General features: G+C 43.5%; 1 protein-coding gene across 2 annotated transcripts in view; it reads left to right on the top strand.

The window, feature by feature from the left end:
• CAMK1D (calcium/calmodulin dependent protein kinase ID) overlaps positions 1-21,531 on the top strand; it is a 233,403-nt gene that overhangs the window by 95,081 nt on the left and 116,791 nt on the right. For both annotated transcript variants that reach the window (XM_051631184.1, XM_051631178.1), the window contains exon 2: positions 3,004-3,135. In XM_051631184.1, coding sequence (XP_051487144.1) covers positions 3,004-3,135 — 132 coding nt within the window. The remainder of the gene's footprint in view (positions 1-3,003; positions 3,136-21,531) is intronic.

Genomic DNA, 21,531 nt, shown 5'->3' with positions numbered 1-21,531 from the left:
TATGCTGTTATTTCTTACTCTCCCCTGACTCCAGAAGATGCCCGGAGTGTCTTTACTTCCTTTTCCTTGCTGATGTTCCCTGCTACCCTTTCTTCTTGTCCTCTACTGTTCATTCTTCTTAGTCTGAGTTTAACTCTTTGATCCCTATCTGCATCTGTTCCTTTGCTTCTCTTTCATTCCAGCACTTCATTTATCTTACTTTTGTCTGTTGCCTTGTTGCTTGTCACCCTATCCCATGCTGTGTGAACACAGGAGCATACAGGGTGCACAGGACAGTGCAGCCTGCCTCACATCTCCCTCCTGCCTTCCTGGCAGCTCCAGCCTCCCACTCCCCCCTTGATGCCCAGGGGCTTTTCCCAGCATCAGCAGTTTCATGTCGTGGCCTCATATAAAAGTCGTTGTAAAAAAGCACCCTGTCAGTGCCCAGGGTTGACATGAGAGCAAATGCTTTAGCTGAAGTTCACCTTATTTCATGCTTTAATGAGAAAGATTGTTAAGGAGATACTAAATTCATTTTTATGAGTATCTTGGAAATCCTGAAAAAAAACAACCCATTTACTTTCATACAGTAAACCTCCCTGGCTGTCCTGTAAGTGGAGAAAGAAATCCAGCAAAATGGTGAAGTCAGCTGAAGTAGAGGTGTTTGCCAAAGCTGCCTTTGTTACGTAGAGGGATATAAAGGGAATTCCTTTATTTTATTGTCTGAGAGTAACAATGAAGCCCAGATTGGGATGGGAGCTCTCTGTGTTTTTATAGTATCATAAAGACTGGGAGAGCTGTGTGATCAGTAAATGATGGGTATGAATATGCTGCTTTTAACAGCATCTAACTGAAGGCAAAAAACTTGTTCAAGACTCAGCTGGAGTGAAGTGCTTAAGCAGATGAGACTTCAAGACTTCTATTTCTTCATGAAATAGAGCTGGGAACAGTCCTGTGTGTTTCTGAGCACCCTGCTCTGCAACTGAAGCTGATAAGCACAGAGAGGTCTTAGGGCTTTCCAGTAAAAGGATTTTATTGCAGTTCTGGTCTGGCTGTCAAAGCATGAGGGTGAGGATGGAAACTCCATTTAGTGAAGCAAATGAGTAGGAGCTGTGGATAATAGGGAAGCAAAGAACAGGATTTTAAAAACGTTTTTCCTGACTCAGTTTCTTTATTGCACAAGCCATTAGGACCAGTTGTGTGGACTCTGAATTTGAGTCTATGATGCTCTGACGTCCCATGGTAGATTGTATACAAAGCAGGAAATGGTGACTCATTATTGTATTTAGAGTGGCATAAAAGTGGTCAGAGTCTGGACCGCTGTCCAAACTGAGATGAAGCGTTCTTGGTTCAGAGGGTCACTGCTGCATGCAGACAAGCTGTCAAACATCCACAGGAACAGTTTGAAAAAGTCTCTTTTAATCCATTCCTAAACTTGGCATTGCAGTTTCTCTATTGCTGCTGGCTGCAAGTGTCTCTGGGTGAAGAGGCTCTTTCTTTCCAAAGCAGCAGCCTCTTCCTGTTGCTTATCCACTTATCCACTGGCCTAATGATTCATTCAGTCATTTCACAACTTTGGAACTGCTGGTGAGGTCACAGTCTCTTGGTTGTGTCATCAAAGTGTACAACTTAAAAAGGAAGAGCCTGACCAGGAAAGGAAACACTTCTGTTTATCTGCAAACATCTAAAGAAGCAGCGGTTGTGAGGAATGAAAGAGAAATTTGGGGGTAGCCAAATAAGACTGTGATCAAACATTAATGGTAGAGTGGGCTGGAGCATGGTTGGGTTTGCTCAGCCTGTCCCCAAGCTCATTTTGCAGAGAGCTGTGTAGAAGATCACAATAATCTACTGATGGGAGGTGGGGGTGGGGTGGTGGAATGCGGGAAAGTGTCCTGCCTCTTTATTTTGTATAAATAAAATATAATCCTTCAGCTGGTGGATCCTTCAGTTGTGATCTTAATAGACAAGTCCTTGGCTCTGATGTCCCCTGTACAAAAGTGCTTCAGGAGTGGGTTTTGGTGAATAGGGGCAGAGATTTGCTGTTCTTCATCAGGCCAATGCGCTGTCTTGCCCAGTACATCACTGCTAAACCAGTAACAAGCCCTGGAACATGAGTGGCCCCTGAGTCGCAGCGCAAAGGTCCATCCAGACCAGCAGTTTCTGAGTGGTGCCCAAATGCTCAGAAAACAGTGAGAACTCAAAGTGTGTGCAGCACTGACTGTAATGTTCTCCTGGCCTCTCCCCAGTAAGGTCCAGATGCTTTGTAGGAAGCGATGAGAGTGCAAGAAGTAGTACTCTGTGATGGAATAACCTAATGAAGGAGAGACACTGCCCACTCTTGGCAATTAAGTTTCTTTATTTGTGTAATCCTCTCTGGGGTAACCATGGGGAGGCTGCTGTTAACGGCCGACGTTTGGACTTGTGATTTAATCCAATTCTTTGGCTCGAGTGATTACACACAGCAGTTTGTGTTGTGGAATAACTGCACACAGAGAAGTTCTTGATGCTGATGCCCCATCTCAGTCAGGGTTGAGCCCATGGTGAGATGCTCGGGGCTGCCAGGGAGGACCAAAGCAGAGGCCCTGAGCTCCTGTGGTCACTGAGGAACCGAGAGCACTGTTGGCACCAGTGTGCCATTTAGTCCTAGGGACTTTGTGCTGCTGTGAGGATTAAACATCCTAAAACTTCAGGAAAACTACATCATCCATCAAAACAGCAGCCAGATAGCAGTCAATGTCCTCATGTGTGGAAATGGTACTTTCTGATTTTCAAGTTTTGCTTATACCTCTGCTGGACTATGGTTCTTTACTAAAACTGTTGCATTTGGTAAGCCTTTATTGTCTTCTGAATGCGAATGTCTGCCTGTGTTTGTAAAGGCAAAGAAAGATGCTCATAATGTCATTGCTTAAAAAAAGCAGCTATCAAAAGACACAAGAACTACTATATTCAATGTTTATCTTTCAGTTAACAGCTTTCAAAGAAAAGACACTGCTTAAACCCAGGGATTTTCTTTTCTTCTTTCAGGGGTGCGTTCTCAGAGGTTGTTTTGGCTGAAGAGAGAGCGAGTGGGAAACTCTTTGCAGTCAAGTGCATTCCCAAGAAGGCACTGAAGGGGAAGGAAAGCAGCATAGAGAATGAAATTGCAGTCCTGAGAAAGTGAGTATGAGACCTTCATTTCTGCTTCTTCATGTCAATTGGACTCTTACACTGAAGGAGCAACAACAGTGATTGACAAGTGTGACTGACAGGTTGTTCAGTCCATCACAGACTGACAGCGTCACCTGAACTTAAACGATGCTGAAGATGTTTTGATAAATGCTCCTGTTTTCTGTTGCAGTAATACAGCCAGATGACTGCAAAGTGGGAAGGGTGTGGAGTTAGGCTGGAGTAAAGCTTATGATGCCCTAAAAAGATGTTATACACTAATGTCAGCAGTTGGGTCCCTGGCTTCAAGAAGAGCAGGACCAGGGTTATCATTTCCAAGTGCTTAAAAAATCTCTTGAAGATGGTGGGAACCTGTACCATGGAGAGGTACCTCTGCCACCTCTGGAAGGGACTTTCCAGGGCAACTTCTCTTTTATCAGGGCTGTTCACAGTGTGTATTTTTTCCTGACCATGGCTGGAACAGATAAATAAGAAAAAGTCCAATCACAACTGCTATGAATTCAGTGTACAAATTCAGTATAGACATTAGAGGCTTGATCTTTACCCCTTCCTTATCTTATGCCCTCAAGGTGGATTTAATCTCATCTGACTTGAGGCACTTGGATCTAACATCTTCATCCTTGACTTTCTAGGAAGCAGAAAGAGATTGGACATTTTAGGATTGGTCCATGTAACTTGTTTTAAACTTCTGAAAGTACCTTGGTTTCTCATTCCATTAAAGGTAGCACAATTACATAGAAGTCTGTGTTGGACTGGGACAGTCTAATTCTTGCTGTTCTGTGGTCCCTAGTGGGACTTCTTGGCCCAGCTCTTGGTCATGTGGAAGCTGATGGCTGCTTGAGCACCGTGTGGCAAAACTGAGTAACAAAGTAGATGTTTCTGAACTAAAGACTCAGCCTAAGGAACAGGTAACTCAGCCACCTCAGGAGGCAGAGGAGATCCTTTTCAGTGGAGGGACTGAACTGCGGCTCCAAACAGCTACAGGCATTTGATGCAGTTGCTTTCCCACTGCTGGACCCATACTAGGTCAGTGCAATGCAAACACAGTGCTAAGTAGAGCACATTGGCTTGCAAAGTAGTGTTATTGAGAACCTGTCATAAAACCCAACCATTGCCATCTTCATAACCAAGTGCTAATGGCCAATAATGGGCAGCTTGAAACAGTCTCAAACCCTCAAACAGGGTTTGTCCCCTGATACTCATATGTGAGTACAAGAGCAGCAGTTTTGGCACGCAGTAAGAATTGCCTTGCATCAGCCTTGACCCACAGCTAGTACAGCAGAGAAATCATTGAGATTCTTTCTTGCTGCTCGTGTAGTGAAACGTTTCTCTTCCCTGCAAACAATTTCCTGAGAAACCAGGAGGCAGCACCCGGGCTGTGCAATTCCAGCTGCAAGGGCAAGAGAGTGAGTGGGTGGAAAATTCCTTAATTTCAGACAATGAAATCTACTCGATCTCGTGTCCTGTGCATGTTAGGACACTAAGAGACATTTTTCTTTTTTTATCTCCTGATGTCTTCTACTTAGCTGTTGCTAATACAGACTTTGCATGTCATTGTATTTATTCTGAAAATAGACATCATTGCCAGCAGACACAGTATTGAATTTGTATGTGCCACTAAGAAAACAGAGAATAACAAACTGGATCTGCCTACAGTTGAGGAGAGAGGAAATCAACTTGTTTCTCTGTTCAATAAGTTATCTGCTTCAAAAGCTCTCAGTAAAAGTAGATTTGAGAGAGGTGGAGTGGATCCTTAGCAGCTGCTGCTAAGATCCAAAGGTATTTATGGGTTCTGCTTTTGTTTCTGGTAGCTTAATATTAAGTGAGAATGGCTAATTTGTGTGTTGTCTTAATTAGTGGGTAGGATGCCAGAGCCCTGAGCTGCCCTGCGTGGCTCTGAGGTGCCACAGCCTTAACAAGCCATGCCCAAAACTGCCACTTCTGCAGGGGTTGTGCACAGAGGATGCCTGGCAGGAGGAGTTGGTCCCTGTTCCTTGTGGGAAAGGCGTGGAGCCACAGAGGATGGATGCAAAGCAAATATAAATGTGCATGTGTGTTGATCCTGGTCTGCCTTTTTGGCTTTGCATTGTGCCTTTGGGTGGGTCCCTCAACTTCGATGGGATAAAAGTCCCGAAGGACACCCTGCTCAGCTGAAATGCAAGCAAACTCCTTGTGATCCTTGAGAGAAGAATCTTTTATCTGACACTGGACTTTCCCCACCTATATTCAATCACTAGATTTTTGTCTTCCCACTCATGAGGTACTTGTTTTCTGGCAGACATCTGCCCAGTGCTGTGAAATGTAACCCTTCTTGCATTCCCTGGTTGTGTGTCAAACTGGGGTCCACCATCAAGTCTGAATATTCTCCCTGCAGCCTCTACCAGCCCTCAGGTGAGCTGCTCGTGTCTCTGTGTGTAGTGAGCAAGTTTTTAGGCCCAGACAGGGATGGTGCTGGCTGTGTCCAGAACTGGCACACACAAGTATCACATATACTTTGTACCTTCAGGCTGTCCTGGAGGAAGCTTGTCCCCCTGTCAGTCCTGACAAATCATCCAGACTTGGCAGAGTCAATGTGGAAAAGTATTTGGATTACGTTGTGTCTTGAAGCTGTATTTTAAATAAGGCTTTTAAAATTCAGGATTAAAAGTCTGTATGCAGAGTACGATAAGAAGCAGAACCTGGTGATGAAAGCATGAATCCAGTGACCAAAATCCTTAGATCCCCTCTCACTTCTGTCTCTTGAGCTCCCATATGACCTGAAGTATGTCCTGCCTCAATATTTATTGTCTGTGAAACAGCTGAAGACCTCTGAATAAAAAGTTGTACCTGCAGTTCATTTTGCAGTCCGTTCTCATGTCAGCAGACCCGGGAGCATGGGTTCAAGCAGGGAGGTTTCTGGGCTGGTCTTTTAGTCCAAATCGATTACAGCATCGTGACAATCGTAGAATCACTGAATCATCATCAGGGTTGGAGAAGACCTTCAAGATCGTCAAGTCCAACCATCCTCTCTGCAACCCCCAATCACTAAACCATCTCCTGAAACACCATGTGTGCCCCTTTTCTTTTTAACACCTCCAGCAATGGTGCCCCCACCATCTCCCTGGGCAGCCTGTTCCAACACCTCACTGCTCTTTCTGTGAAGAAATTTTTCCTAATATCCAGCCTGAACCTCTCCTGGTGCAACTTGACCCTATTTCCTCTTGTCCTATCACCAGTCACCAGGGAGAAAAGGCCAATAATCACCTCACTACAACCTCCTCTCAGGCAATTGTAGACAGCAATGGGTTCTCCTCTCAGCCTCCTCTTCTGCAGGCTGAACAACCCCAGCTCCCTCAGCCTTTCCTCATAAGACTTGTTCTCCAGACCCCTAATCAGCCCAGCTGCCCTTCTTTGCATCCTCTCCAGCCCCTCAATGTCCTTCTTATACTGTGGGCCCAAAACTGCACACAGCACTCATAAACCCAGTACTAAACCTTCTGTGTGCCTCAACTAAAAAGCTGTTGGAGGTATTCGTGACATGTTCTGTGCTGAGGAAGGTCAGCAGTCCCCGGGTGGAGTCCATGCAAGATAGGAGATTCTACCTCTCTCTCTGTGGGTTTGGAGGCTCTTGCTGCCAAAACAAAATGACACATTTTAGAAGCGATGTTCTGCTAAGAGAGGAGCGAGCTGCCAGCCAACTGATCTGCATGTTTGTGTGAGTGCCAGAGTGAATCATGCATACTCCATAATTTTATTTTTCCAGCCACGGCCAACAAATCTGTTCTTAAAAAAGAAAAAAGGCGGAAGAGCCGTTAAGTCAATATTTACGCCTAGCAACCTTAACAGGGTTCTTCCAATATGGACTCTTTTGTGTCCCGTAGAAATCCATGGCAACATTCCCTGAAGACTCAGATGGGTGGGGACAGAGTGGGAAGGAGCTGTCAAGTGCAGTGCTGGGAGAGACCAAGGCTGCAGTTAATCCGGGAGCCTGAGCCTGAGCCCCACAAAGCGTTTAAGCATGTGCCTAATTTTAGATGGTTGTTTGTACCAGTGAAATCAGGGAGTAGTTTTGAGCTCACCTTGCTGAACGCAGGGCAAAGCATTACATCTCTTCACAAAATCAGGTGAGCTTCATAATTTGGAGACTTTAAAATTAACTTATTTTGCAGTGGAAAGTGTGCTATGGTTTAGAATCTGTGTGAGGAAGAAAACTGGATATATAGGACAGGGCTATCACAGCTCTATTAACTAACTGGCTGTGGGGACCGGCAGCACGTGGTCACCTTCATGTGACACAGACTTTTCCTGACCTGAGATGTGGGGAGTTTCATAACCTGCTCTGAAAGCAACTGTTTTCTGGTTTAGACCTGAAAGGTAAATGCAATCATTTCCATTGTTTGCTGGAGAATAGAGGACATTTATTCCACTTATGGTAATTGTGCAGGTGTGAACATGTTGAAAGATGAATCTGCTGGTAGATGGGTTCCTGAAGGCAGTAGGTGTTGCAAGGAGTTGAACTGCAGAGTAGCACCAGGCTGAGGTTCCAGTTAAATAATAATAAAAAACCCACAACAAAAACAACCTTGTAAGAGTCAGATAGAGAAAAATATGCCTGATTTTTGTTTTTCTTGGCTACACCACCATTTATCACAAGAAGGTTTCTAGCTGCTTGGGTAATACCTGCACAATCATACGGATTCAGTGCTGAGTCAGAGCAAAGCAAGGAGAGGGACACTAGTAAACTGTGTGTAGTCTTGCACCCAGGTGTATTGATTACTTAATAGCAGCAATGTGCACAAACAAATGTCTTGTTAAGCAAATACTGTTTAGCTAGCAAATCATATTCTGCTTCAGCTAGTTTCTGCTGATCAGGGATTTTAAAAATAATTTCTAAAGTATTTAGGTATCTCCTACTCTCACCCCCTCCTCTTTACTCTCCCAAATCCCCTGGGAAAGGCACCATTAAATTCCTCATTACAAATCAGAGCCACGCCTAATTGCAGACTGAAGCAATTTTTCCTGTTAAACAGCATGATTGAACTGTTTCTAGAAGGCCAGCTAAAATTCTGCCAGTGCTTTCCATTCCCCTTTCCTTGGAAGATGGGGGGACTGCGTGCTCAGGAGGAGATTCAGAAGCAGGCGCTGCCTCACTCCTTATATGCTTGCACAGGCAACCAGGAGCTGCTGCTACAATAAGGAGCAAGGAGAGAGGCAGGGAGGCATCATCCTGCAAAGACTGGGAGGTCAGGGCTGTACCCACCTCAAAAATAAACAGAAATCAGTAAGGAACATTTTTTCTAAAGTAGATGAAAGTGTGGGTGTCTCTGCTCTCCCATAAATCAGATCAAAGGGATCCCTTGCACCATCACAGAAGTTGGCACCATTCTAGGAATTAAAGAGGACACCCTTGAAAACAAATGTGGGAAAAACCACCCCTTCTCAATATTTACATGAAGACTAAAAGGGTAATTTAAAAAATTGTACCTCTTTGTTCCTCTTCTGTGGCCCATTGACTAACTTCCCCTAAAACATCTCTGCCCTGATTCTGCAAGGCTCATCCCTCCAGGGCTAACCCAAATAGCCTCCTGGAAGATGAATCCAAATTTAGTTTTGAAACTCATTAGTTACCTCTTATTAAACTCTTCTGTGCAATTTAACTCGGAATCAAAGGCTGCATTAATTCTGAATAAAATTGGCCATGCAGAAGTTTAATGTGCCCTAACATAAATTTTGGCATTTAATTAATTCAGATGCATGTGCCTGAGTGACTCTGTGGGACGGATCCATCTACTCAAGCCATGCCTGACTCTGGGTCAAAAAACACAGCCCTTGCAGGCCTGGATGGTCCCATATGCCAGAATCCCAGTCCAGAGGCTCTGCGGATGCCCACCAATTCTCTCCTGTGGTAATTTTGCTGTATGAGGTCATGCCACTGGAGTACAGGGCCAGCGAAAGAGAAGACACTCTGATCCTGTGTTGATAAGTGCTAAGGTAAAAGTGATGGTAATTAGATTGTGTAGCTGAGGTACAAAAAGGTGTCGGATTGAGGTTTAAGGGGTTAATGACAAAGGACATCTTTACACCCTAGCAGTGAGAGCTCTTTTTCCTGTAAAGAAATGAATGGAGTGGTTTGGAGAAAAAAATACATTTAAAATAAAGCACTTGGCACCTCTGTCTGTCAGGTAACATAAATTCTCTGAAGCTTTGCTTACCCTATAGACAAAACAGGCTTGCTGCTTTTTTTTTTTATTCTTTTATTTTCCCCTCTGTGAATGATGGTGAGAAGATGAGGCTGCCTCAGCAAGAACTGAAGAGACAGCTGGTTGTTATATTAAGTAATCACTTTCAGAGAAAGCTTTTATGTAGATTTACTTGTTAAAACCTGGCTTGCTCATGCTGCTGCAGTTGTGCTGGGGTGACAGAAGGTTGACTCTGCCCTCCCTGCGTGGCCGTGCTCCAAGCTTTGCCAACTGCAAATCCAGGGCATCCCAAAAGCCGGCTCCCTCGTGGCAGGATGGCTCGGGATGCCCGGGTGTGTGGTTACAGGTCAGGGGGTGATGCTCAGTGGTACCATTAATGATGCTGATGTCAGGCATGGAAAATTAGGGCCCTACCAAGAATATACAGACTTCATCATTGCCCCCACGCATCTACTGGGCTGACGTGGGTGCCTGGTGGGACTTCAGTGTCCACCCATGGAAGCACCCTTGTTGCTGGATGCTACTGCAGGCATCCCTGCTATGGAGGCAGGTTAGGTGTGGAAGGGAGCCAGGATCTACAGAGTTCTGCAGGGCAGGGGGACAGTTGGGCATTCCTGAAGGCTGACATCAGCTTTAGACCATGAGCTCATCTCCTGAATCAAGGAGATGCAGACTGGATAAATTGCCCTTCTCGGGTTTCAGGCAAAAGTGAATCTGACTCTATATATGTGGGTATGGTACAGGATAGCTCAGCCTTGGCACTAGCAGTTGACTTCATTTTACTGCAAAAAATTTATGGGAGTGAAAAAAAAGTGAAACCTGAAACAAAGCTGACACCATTTTTGATCACTGAGATGCTGGAAACTTTGCAGGGGAAGACTCTGCAGCCAGGACTGCCTGGATTGTATTTCATACTAGTTTAGATGTAAGCAGATGTAGGGAACCAGATCAAGGCATCTTAAAAATCCTAAAATACATTAAATGAGAGAGAAAAATCCCCTTTGAGATGGTAAGCACAAAGTCCCTTGTATCTTCACTGGTCTTACACAGTTTCACTTACAGGCCGTGTGCTCTGTAATAGCTTTAGGGATGGTGTGTGGCAGTTCTGTCCTTCAGCCTGCCTTCCAGCTGGGGCGTGTTCCTTCCAGTGGGTTATAGCCTGATAAGTCATTCCAATGTAATTGCTGGGTGACAATGCAGCTGTCCTTTCTTCTGGGTGGCGATGGTTTACCAAATCTCCCTTGCATAACTGTTCATCTTCAAGGTTGTCCTCTACTCTGAGTCAACTGGAGAAATGGCCTGTTCATGCTGGGAGGAGGGCACAGGGCAGAGTGGGGGGAAATGAGTCGTTGCTCAGAGCTCTGGCTTGGAAAATAATTTGGTGTGTTATGGAAGAAACAGCTGCTTTCTGCAATAGTTGATGCAAAGATGCTTTCAAATTCCTAAAATGGGTTTTCAGCCTTAGCTGGGGTCTGCTTCTGCACCAGATAGTTTATGTTGACCCCTTCCTAAACATAGCTGGAATAACAAAGCTGGGGTCCTTTCAAAGATCTTAATTGAAGAACAAATCACAGAATCACCTTGGTTAGAAAAGACCTTCAAGATAATTAAGTGCAACTATCAACCAAGACATTCAAGAATTCAAGAAATGTGTAGATGTGGCTCTTCAGGGCATGCTCTTGTGGCTGAGGTTGTGGGGTTTTTGTGGATGTTTTTTGGTGGAGTGTGTGTGGTTGTTTGGTTGGGGTTTTTTTGTGCTGATGGTTGGACTTGGTGGTCTCAGAGGTCCTTCCAACCGTGACAATTCTGTGGTTCTGTGATTCTAACACTGACAAGTTCTTAGCTAAACCATGTCCCTAAGGGCTATGCCTATACGACTCATAAATGCCTCCAGGGATGGTGACTCCACCACTGCCCCGGGCAGCCTATTCCAATGCCTGACAACCATTTCAGTGAACAAACTCTTCCTAACATCCTATCTAAACCTCCCCTGGTGCAACTTGAGGCACTGAACAGACCGATCCCCACTCTTTGCAACCTCCTTTCAGGTGATTGTAGAGAGCGACAAGGTATCCTCTCAGCTTCCTTTTCTCAAGGCTAAACAACCCCAGCTCCCTCAACCAATCCTCCTAAGACACATCCTCCAAACCCTTCATCAGCTTTGTTGCCCTTCTTTGTACGTGCTCTAGAGCTCAACCTCCTTTCTGTAGTGAGGGGCCCAAAACTGCACACAGTGTTCGAGGTGCAGCCTCACCAGTGCAGAGTATGGGGGCAGGATCACCTCCCTGGTCCTGCTGGCCACACCATTCCTGATGCAGGCCAAGATGGTGTTGGCCTTCTTGGCCACGTGGGCACACTGCTGGCTCATGTCATGCTGTCAGTCAGCACCCCCAGGTCCCTCTCTGCTGGGCAACTCTCCAGCCACTCCTCCCCAAGCCTGTAGTGCTGTCAGGGGTTGTTGTGGCCCAAGTGCAGGACCCGACACTAGGATATATGCCCCACTTTCCAGTATGTATTACTCAGAAAGTTGGTTACAATTGTGTTTCAATGGTACAAGTATCTGATTATATGCACTGTTGTGTGTTACCTGAAAGGAAAGAATTGTTAAGATGCATAAAGAGTCTTTAATGAGATCCAACAGTTTGATAAATGACTCAGCAGCTTGACAAATGACTCAACTATCTGGATGCATAAGGTCTGTCTTTGTTACACCCACATGCTTAAAGCTAAGAGTTACCTAATTTGCAATTACATTGGTTTGGTTTTTGGTTTGGGATTATGGAGCTGACAGAAGCAAAGGTAGGTTAGCCTTTCATGGGAGGACATGCAGCTGTGAGGCTTTTCCAAACCAGAGTAGCTGTGGAGAGTTAGAAATTGCAACAGCGCTTTTTGAAGCCGTGTTGCGAAGTCATGTTTAGAGGATGCAGGTTTTGGGGTGGTGCAGCAGTAGTAAGGAAAGCATTTTCACAAGTATTTGCAACCCAGATCTTCAGGGGTGTGCTAGTGCTTAAAAGCTGCTGAAGATGTAGTCCTAGGTGGCTTCATTAGGCAAAATACTTTCTCTTCTGTTTTTTCTCACAAAATTCTTCATAGGTAATCTGGAATATCTCATCCATAACTAAGATTTTTTTTCCATTAAAGTAATTTCTTCAATTGGAAAAAGCATAAAAGGCTGTTTAAAGGTCTCATGGCATTAGTGAAGTGAAGATGTCCTTGTCAAAATATTATCAATGTATTGCATTTTGCCTGTCTTGTCTAACTTAATCTTGAATTATTAAACAGGAGGATTGTACTATGTTATTCTGATGTCCTGTTGGGAGCCAAAGGCTCACCATATTTTGATGGCAAGTAAGTTATTTACATGCACAGGCCAACCACCTCAGTGGATATTCCTTTACAGAATCACAGAATTATCATGGTTGGATAAGGCCTCTAAGATCACCAAGTCCAACTGTCCACCCAGGGGAAACAAACAAACAAACACCCTCACCAACACACAACCCACAAAAAACCCACCATGCCCACTAGAGCATGCCCTGAAGTGCCACATCTGTGTCCTTCTTGAATACCTCCAGGAATGGTGACTCCACCACCCTGGGCAGCCAGTTCCAGTGCCTGATCACTCTTTCACTAAAGAAATTCTTCCTGCTATCCAGTCTAAACCTATCCTGGCACAACTTCAGCAACCTAATGTCCTTTTTGTAGTGAGGGGCCCAGATTCATGCTCGTGGCATTAACTCATAAAACAGTGGGGTATCTGAATTCAAGTGTGTGAAGCACAGCAGAAAGGAAAACAAGTAAATGCTAGGCAGGATTCATCTGGCCAGATGGAAACATCCTCAAGGTACACAGCTGCATCTGAGCTTAAATCTCACTCGCTGTGGAAATAATCAAATATGCATTTCTAAGTGGATCAAAATTTACAGGGAAGAAAAATAAGTATTCAAAAAATGTCAGTTCAAGAAGCTAAACCAACATATCTTATCAGAAATGACACTTTTCGTGAGCACACTTTGTCCAAAGCAGTTGTCTGCCCTTAACTGCATACAAAAATGCTTGATGGATACAAGTTGGTACATTTTTGGCTACCACTGTATGAAATTAGATCAGTAATGTTATTGGTGGGGCAGCTTTGTGATGTGTGACCCCAGCGTGAATTTAAAACAACTCCATGGGCAACTTCTACATGCTGTTTTAATTTACAGAAGATGAATCACAATTATACTTTGTGTCTCATTAAGGTCATGATTCTAGCTGTCTTGAACCAGGGTTTGGCAGAGGGGAGCTGTCTCTGACATGAGAAAATAAGGAATTATTTGCACTCCATCCCACTTTCAGCTGCACCAGGTTAAACCTAACAGCAACACTTGTGTTTCTAATATATCCAATATATCTTGAACTGACAGCTGCATAAATTAATTGGTATTTGGCCAACTAAGTCTGCAGTCATCACCTGTAATACCTGTCGATTCACTCTTACAGTGCTTACTCATACAACACTTTGTGCTTAGTAGGAGTTTTGAAGAAAAGAAAAGCAAAAATGTAAATCTGTAAGTACAGATTTTGTCTTCTAATAAGGAAAGAAATACAAGACACTCATTTAGTCTGTTGGCTGCCCTAGTACTCAGTTTGACCAAGGAAATGGTGCTGACAATTTTTTTCCAAATCAGACTTTTTTAATACTAAATTCTATTTTTTAAGTTGTGCCTTATATTCATAAGACATTTGCTAAATTAGAATAGTTTGGTTTTCTTCTGAATTAAGAGTGGCCATACTAGGAGGTTGTGCTTCTGCAAAGTTGTCCAAAATAGGACTTTAAACCTATTAATCAAATCAGTTTTCAAAGTAAAGCTTAATGTTTTCCTTGATTGCATCTATGTTTCTGTGTCTCTGGCTATCAGAGACATTTGGCTACATTGCTCAGTTCTTAAACCTCTGTCAGTGCAGAAATCTCTGCGTTAGTTTTAATACTGACAATTTGTATTAGTAAGTGGACTATGAAATCATTTTCCTAAGGATATGTGACAGCTAGCTTTTACTTTGCCAGGTATTTTATCAAATTAGAATTATGGAGCATTACATTCAACAAGGATGTTATTGCCTCCTTTACTATTGATTTTTAATTTTTTTCAGGAGCACACACACAGGTAAATTCAAGCTTTCTTAGAGACAATATGCTCACTTTTAAAGGTATTAAAAATACAAAAAGCAGAATTGATTTATTTTTTTTTTAAAGTATGTTCAATAATTTTGAGAAGGGATATTTTAGTAGGCACCTTTAGCAAATAATCTAGTATATATTACAGCTCTATACTGAATCCAGACCAACTGACAAATGCATAGCAGTGAAGTGTGCCAGGCATGTTTTTGCACAGGAGCACTGACTCCTTCTGAGATTAGTCCAAAATGTCTATATATAATCTGCTTGGTTCCCACCAAATAGAATAACAGCCTGCTTCAAATATCTTCATACCTTTGTGCTATCTCCTATCTTTACTGACGCACCAGGGATTAAACTGGGACCTTTTTGGATGTACACATATATATCTGTACAGCCTCAGCTAAGCAGCCTGTGGGGAACTGGAATGGATTCAGACCTTGGTGGACTGGGCACTCAGTGCAGTAGTTATCTCACACTGAAATACTTGCTATGTGTCAGTTGTTTCAGACTTTTTTTTTCCCCTCCACCAAGAGCAGAAGAGTCCAGATGCAGCAGCAATATTTGGCATAACACATTTTGTCAAGAAGCATCTCCCCAGAGCAAAGCACCCTGGTCACTCCTGTGTCTGCTACAAATTCATGAATTAGAACAGAAAACAGTGGGTGTTCACAACTTTTCTCTTAAAAGGGATAATACGGAATTTCTAACTGAAAACAAAGAGGAAAGGACATTTTCATTATTTTTAAACTGTTCTCTTATGTGAGTCACAACAAACCCGTGGATATGGCACAATCCACAAAACTGTAGCTTTCATTGGCGCTTATATGTAGAAATGCCAGTTCTTCCCTTTCTAAAGATAAAATGTTGCTGTCCCAGTGATGCCTGGCAGCTTTTACATTTACTACAAGTGGGCTGGTGAGAGGGAAGTTGAAAACTTCAGTGAAGTTTGAAACTTTTCCTTCTATGTTTTTTGGGTGCGTGAGAAAATTGCCGTTGAGTGGAGCTGCTGCGTGTCCCGTGGTGTTTATGTCTCGAAGGCATCTCCCTTGCCATTTATGGTGTCCAAAACACTCATCCAAACCACATGGCATCAGCATGGGCAAACGAGAGCTCGTCGTTAACAAATAGACAGGGGTAATATGATCTCATGCTATTCTGGTCAACAGGAAAATTGAAAGGCGTTGAGCTTGGTTACAGGACTCTTTGAGGCTCCCTGGAGAATCTCAGCCCGAAGCAAAAGTGGAAAGAAAGCCCAAGCTGAGGTGGCCCATGAGACTTGTGGGGCTTTGCCTCATGGTGTTGTGCAGTGTGGACATGGGGCTTTCTAGGCAGATTTGCTGCACTGCCTCTTCTCCTGGTTTCTGGTGCCTCCTCAGTTGCCGTATCTAAAAAGGCTGTAGCCCATGCCTTTACTCTTCCAAAGGTAGTTACTCCATCTTCATGCCCTTGTAACTCAGGCACAGCTAAGCCAACACAGGATCCCAACTTTCCCATAGGGATAGCTCTCCATCTCTGGATGATGAGTGGGAACAGTGGGTGTTTTATGGTGTTGCTGCTGACTTAGGCTGCCATGGCTGAGGCCAGAGTTCATCCTGCAGAGAGGGAATCTGCCAGGGAAAGTTCATGTCCCTTCTTCTCCTTCAGTGTAGCTGTAGAGCTGGAACAAGGGAACCCAAAAAGCCACTTCTGTGAAAGGGTGGGGAACATGGACTGCAACTTAAAAAGTGAGGTTTTCTCCTCCTAGGTCTTGCTGCTGGGGCTGTTTTTTCTTATAGAATTTGGAAGACTAAGCATAGAGTTCAACATCAAAACTCACCCCCATCCCCATCAAACATCCCCATCAAAAAGGATGGGGATGGCATATACAGATTTTCCTCCCCTCTCAGCTCTGATTCTGTGATTTACTATTGGGGCCCTTAATCGCTGACTTTATTTAAAATTTCTTCTTTCATTACAAGCATATGTTTCTAATTTTCTTTCTTCTGGTGACATAGTTTGCACTCTTACCCGAGAGCTGTTTTCTTAATAGGACCAACTAAATTTGGAATCACTCTGAATTGCTCTTGAAAAGGAAGATTGATGTCAGTATTTCTGGCAATTTTTCACTGTTTTTCTTTCCCCATAGTTGAGTATTAGATAACTATTCAAGCTGGGAACACCTATATTACTTTATTTTAACATCATTTTGTTTGTTTCATTTTAGTGCTGTATGTGCTCCTAGAGTAGCTGATACAAGTAAACATATTAGCAGGGTGATTTGTGGAGGATTTAGTAAATAACAGAAGAAGTGTTTCAATGAGCATAGAGGGTTGTGCTTTGCATCAATTTATGCACAGGGAAGTCTTATAAGCTTTCGAGACCTGATGCTGTGTTTGAGTCTGTGACATCCCTGTCTCAGGTAGACTTGAGTGACATTTTTAGAAGTATCTGCACAGGAGAGGGATCTGGACCCCATTGAACTCCCCTATTTAGGGAACATTAGTAGATCTCCTGGGTTTTTCCAGTCAGTTATATGATTTCCTATGTCACGATTACACCTACAGCTTCCACATGGGAGATCACTGCTTTCTGCTCCTGGGAGCTGGTCCTATGAAGTCCATCACTGTCCTTCCAGTCCTTCTTCACCATCTTGGACTACAAACCAAGATAATTTTATTCCTGTCTCCTAGGACCCAGTTACTGGGTCTGCCTTTGTTAGCACTTTGATCCTTATCATCATCAGCCATGGCAGGTTAGAACTAATCCATAGCCTGGAGCATCTCAAAATCCAGACTTTACATTCTCTTTAGTGTAGATTGCGTTTTTAATCCAATTTACATATCAGGACAGTTTGGACTGTTGCATGTAAGCTTAAACTGAAAAATTGTGGTTGCAAGTTTGGCTTAGTTAACAACACACAAGTGCTTTAGTCAGCATGTGCCCATACACATCTCAGGGGCCTCTGTGTGTTGGGTCTTCTTCACCCAACAGAGCAGTTCATCTCCAATGAACAAGGTGAAGAGAGTACCTTTAGTGTGAGAGTGGCCAGCTTGCCCTCCATCATGCTTCCCCCATCCTTTTGAAGGAGATGTATTGGGTGTTAGAGGCAGCATTAACTCAATATGCTGCTGGTCTTGGTCTTGCACCACTTTGGAAACCTCTGTAAGACTTTCTTGTAAAAAAACAGTATGTTGCTTTCAAGAAAAAACACAAGACTAATGATTTAAAAAACAAAACAGAACAAAAACAAACCAAAAAACAGGACCAAATGTTCAGGCTAATTTTGGGCTAGACTTTGGGTTTAATTTCTGTCTAATTGTGGAAAGAGAAAGTCACTCACCTGGTCTGACCTTGTGCATCAAGTGATCTGTGTTATTTCATCTGCTTATGCTGTCTAGGTCTTGATAACTGGATTTTACTAGTGCATAGTGGTTAGAAAGGTAGCCAGGCTTTGTCTCCTGCTTATTCACTAGAAATGTGAAAACATCCCCTATATTCCTTCCTAAAAATACTCTATTATTCCCATTTGTTTGGGAATTTGTTTAACTTCTATGTATTGACTTTTCAGTGTGTTTCTTGGTGTTTCTGTAATTTTCTGCCTATATAGGTACTTGTTTTGTGTAATCTGCCTGTTTTTACCAAGGAAAATCGAGTAGGGTTCTTCTTTATAGCAGCCTTTGGCACTTGGAGAATATTTTGGTCATTCTCCCTGTGTACTCTGTAGCTAGAAGTGTTCTCATACTTGTGATTTATGGAGAGAGTGACAAGAGAAAAAAACAAAACAAAACAAAACCAGAAAGCTTTTTTAGAGAAGTTAAATCCTGGAAAGAGTGCTTGGTTTGGTAATAATCCTGATGGTAATACAGATTTTATCATAGTTTATTAAATAAGTGCCCTTGTGAGGTTGGGTTAACTGAGGGAGAAGAGCTGAGTTTAGGAGCACACCGAGGCTGTGGGGGCGAGACATGACAGGGACCCATAGCCAAGGACATGAAATATCTAGAAATCACAGAATCACAGAACCTTAGGGGTTGGAAGGGACCTCAAAAGATCATCTAGTCCAACCCCCCTGCCAGAGCAGGGTCACCCAGAGCACATCACACAGGAACACGTCCAGATGGGCTTTGAATGTCTCCAGTGAAGGAGACTCCACAACCTCTCTGGGCAGCCTGTCCCAGGGCTCTGTCGCTCTCACAGTAAAGAAGTTTTTTCTAATGTTTACATGGAACCTCCTGTGTTCCAGTTTGCACCCATTGCCCCTTGTCCTATCACTGGACATCACTGAAAAAAGCCTGGCTCCATCCTCCTGACACTCGCTCTTAACGTATTTGTAAACATTGATGAGGTCGCCCCTCAGTCTCCTCTTCTCCAAGGTAGAGATCCAGCTCTGGGGCAAAAGGAAGGGTTTTGGTTGGGGAATTTGCTTCTTGACTGCTGTGGCAATTTGTTTCTTGTTTTTTCAGAAAATAAAAGACCATAAGCCCAAGAGTTCATTCAGGTAATGATTTATAATAATGATTTTCAGCCCATTGAATAAGCAAGTACTTTTGTTTTTTCCTGTGACAGGGCCAGCTCCTGCACAGCAACTGAACTTGAAACTCACAGACAACAGATTTTTTTAGTTATCCTTTACAGACCCTGTGATGCCCACAAGATCCCCAGGGGTCTGCACTCCCCAGGGTGGAAACCACTCCTCTGAAGGATGAATGAAAAGAAAAAAACAACAACCCTCAGGAGGAAGCAGAAGTTAACTGTGGCAGGTTAAAACTCTTACAAAGGAGCCATGCTGGATGCCTCCCGTGGCAGTACAGTTGTGGAGGAGTTAGTCCCTGATATGGCTTTCAGGAAATTCCTGTTTATTAACTTTTTTTTTCCTAGTAAGTACTTGAGCTCACAGCTTTTTTAATTGGCCTCATAGGAATCTCAGCCAGTCCTTGGCTGTTCTTGTGCTGTGGCTGCTTTACAAGTTAGGAGATGGTGTTAAGGGATGTTGGTGTCACTGGGAGTGTTGGTGTCTGTGGTTTTGTTCTTGGTCCTGGCCATGGTTTCCCTTCTCCAATGTGGAGGAACAAGCTCAGAAAATAGGATTTTTCTTAGCCTGTTCCAGACTAAACTTTTCATTTGAGGGTCTTAAAAGAGCATCTTTACCCTGAGCCTCCTCCCAGAACTGCACACGCTCCAGGGTTTGTTGGGTCCTGGCAGAGCCCCACTGAAATAACATTTTTGAAGCAAAATCGTCACCATTGCTGAGTTATATAAATATCAGTACTTGGCACTGTTACACAGAGCCAAAAGTATTGCTGAAAAAAGCAGTTAATTAAAACCTGCTTTACAGTGCTGTGCTTTTCCTTGTATTAAAAATAAAGCAGAGCATCTTGAGCAGTTGGTCTTGCTGTTTTGTAAACAGTTTTCCCCACACTTTCTCCTCTTTTGATAACATTGAGGAATTCTACTGCTGATCAGAGAAGCTGAGCAGAGTTTGCTATGGTAGCTTTTCCATAGCTCTGCCAATAGGACTTAATTTGTCTTATAGCACAGCAAAAATGCTCCTCACCTTGGGGTCATTACACTTGTAGTAATCCACCTAGTAGTAATCCACCCCTCCCTACTCTACCTTACTCTAAATAGAAAATATATTTAAACATGACATGTGGCCACATGGATGCTTTTATGATTGAGCAATCCAGGAGAAAGGGGAAATGGAGCAGGTTTGAGAGGAAGGCAAACATATTCCAGGAAAAAACCTTCCCCAACTTAGATGCTGAAAGAGGTTCCCAAATAGTTAATCCCTGCTGCATTTTTTGTATTCCTCACCTAGAACAGAAAAAACCCTGAAAGAGTATCAAATGCTAGGAATGTGGCTGGGAATTGTGAATCCCCTTGCAAACTTGATTGAATTTGCCTTTAGTATTTTATAGATAGTGGAATTTTACAGATAAGCTCTAGAAGGTATAAAAAGCCAAGTGAAAATGATGTGCCAGATCATTTTTTGCACTTGAGGAAGCAGTTTCCAAATGTTATCAGAGGTGCATCCCTGTGGCTGAGACTCAAGGCCAGATGCATAGTAATAGTGGAAATTATTTGAAAATGGGTGGACAAGGGCTCAAACGTCCCCAGTGTTTATTGCCTCAGTCAAAACAAAACCAAACAGGGATCAAAAAGCACTCAGGGCTGCAGAGGAACAGGGTTTCAAGTGCTTGTACCATGGGCTGGCTCGGGTCTGTTTTGCCCCATGTGTATGATGTGGGCATGGCAACCTGCTGCTTGAACCAGGACTTCTGGTTCCTCCTTGTTCTGCAGCGAGATGCCCACAAGGATGTGTGTTGATCTGAGAAAGCTGGTTTTGTGTGGATGTCGTCTCATCCAGAGCACAGTGGGCACTAAGTATTACAAAATAGATTTGTCTGTAAACGATGCTGACCTTTACCATGGCATGGTCTGCTTGAAAAGCATGCCCTGAGGAGACACACTCCACTGAGTAGACAGCACTGTGATTTCTGTAATTTGTGCGTGGTATTTCTGACTTAGGAAAGGCTAAGCCATTTCAGTGCTGTCACTCCCCACCAGATAGCTTAACACCTTCTTGTCCAGGCTCTGGCTGGTAATGCTGCTCTAAGACAAATTATTTTGGTAGGGATGGATGTGTAAAGTGTAATTGTCCCACAGAGAACACCAGTATTTTTGCCTTTTCCTTTGGTTGGGGTTAGTGGTGTTCTTCACACAACTGACTTTCCTGCTCACAGGAGACAGGTCACGTGTGAGCTGTCATTGATGTGGCATGTGTTGTGGTATGGACCATATGATAAACCCATTTCTGTCTGCATCTCTTAGCCCCAGAGAAATATCTTTAACCACCGTGGCTCATAGCTGTTTCTCACCATGGTGTTTTTGCACTGTATTTGTGGCACTGCAAACAATGAAATACGAAATAAACCTTTTCTGCCTGTGGAGAGGTGGAAGTGTTTTCTTAAGGTCTGTGGGAAAAGCATTCTTGAAGAAACAGGTCTTTCAGCAGACTTGATGGTGGCAAGAACATGGGTATTGGTAGAAATCATCATTTGGATTGTG

Source organism: Apus apus, chromosome 1, assembly GCF_020740795.1.
Source record: "Apus apus isolate bApuApu2 chromosome 1, bApuApu2.pri.cur, whole genome shotgun sequence".
Lineage (NCBI taxonomy): Eukaryota > Metazoa > Chordata > Aves > Apodiformes > Apodidae > Apus > Apus apus.
The sequence above is the reverse complement of the archived record's forward strand: the minus strand, read 5'-3'. Positions and strand labels throughout refer to the sequence as shown.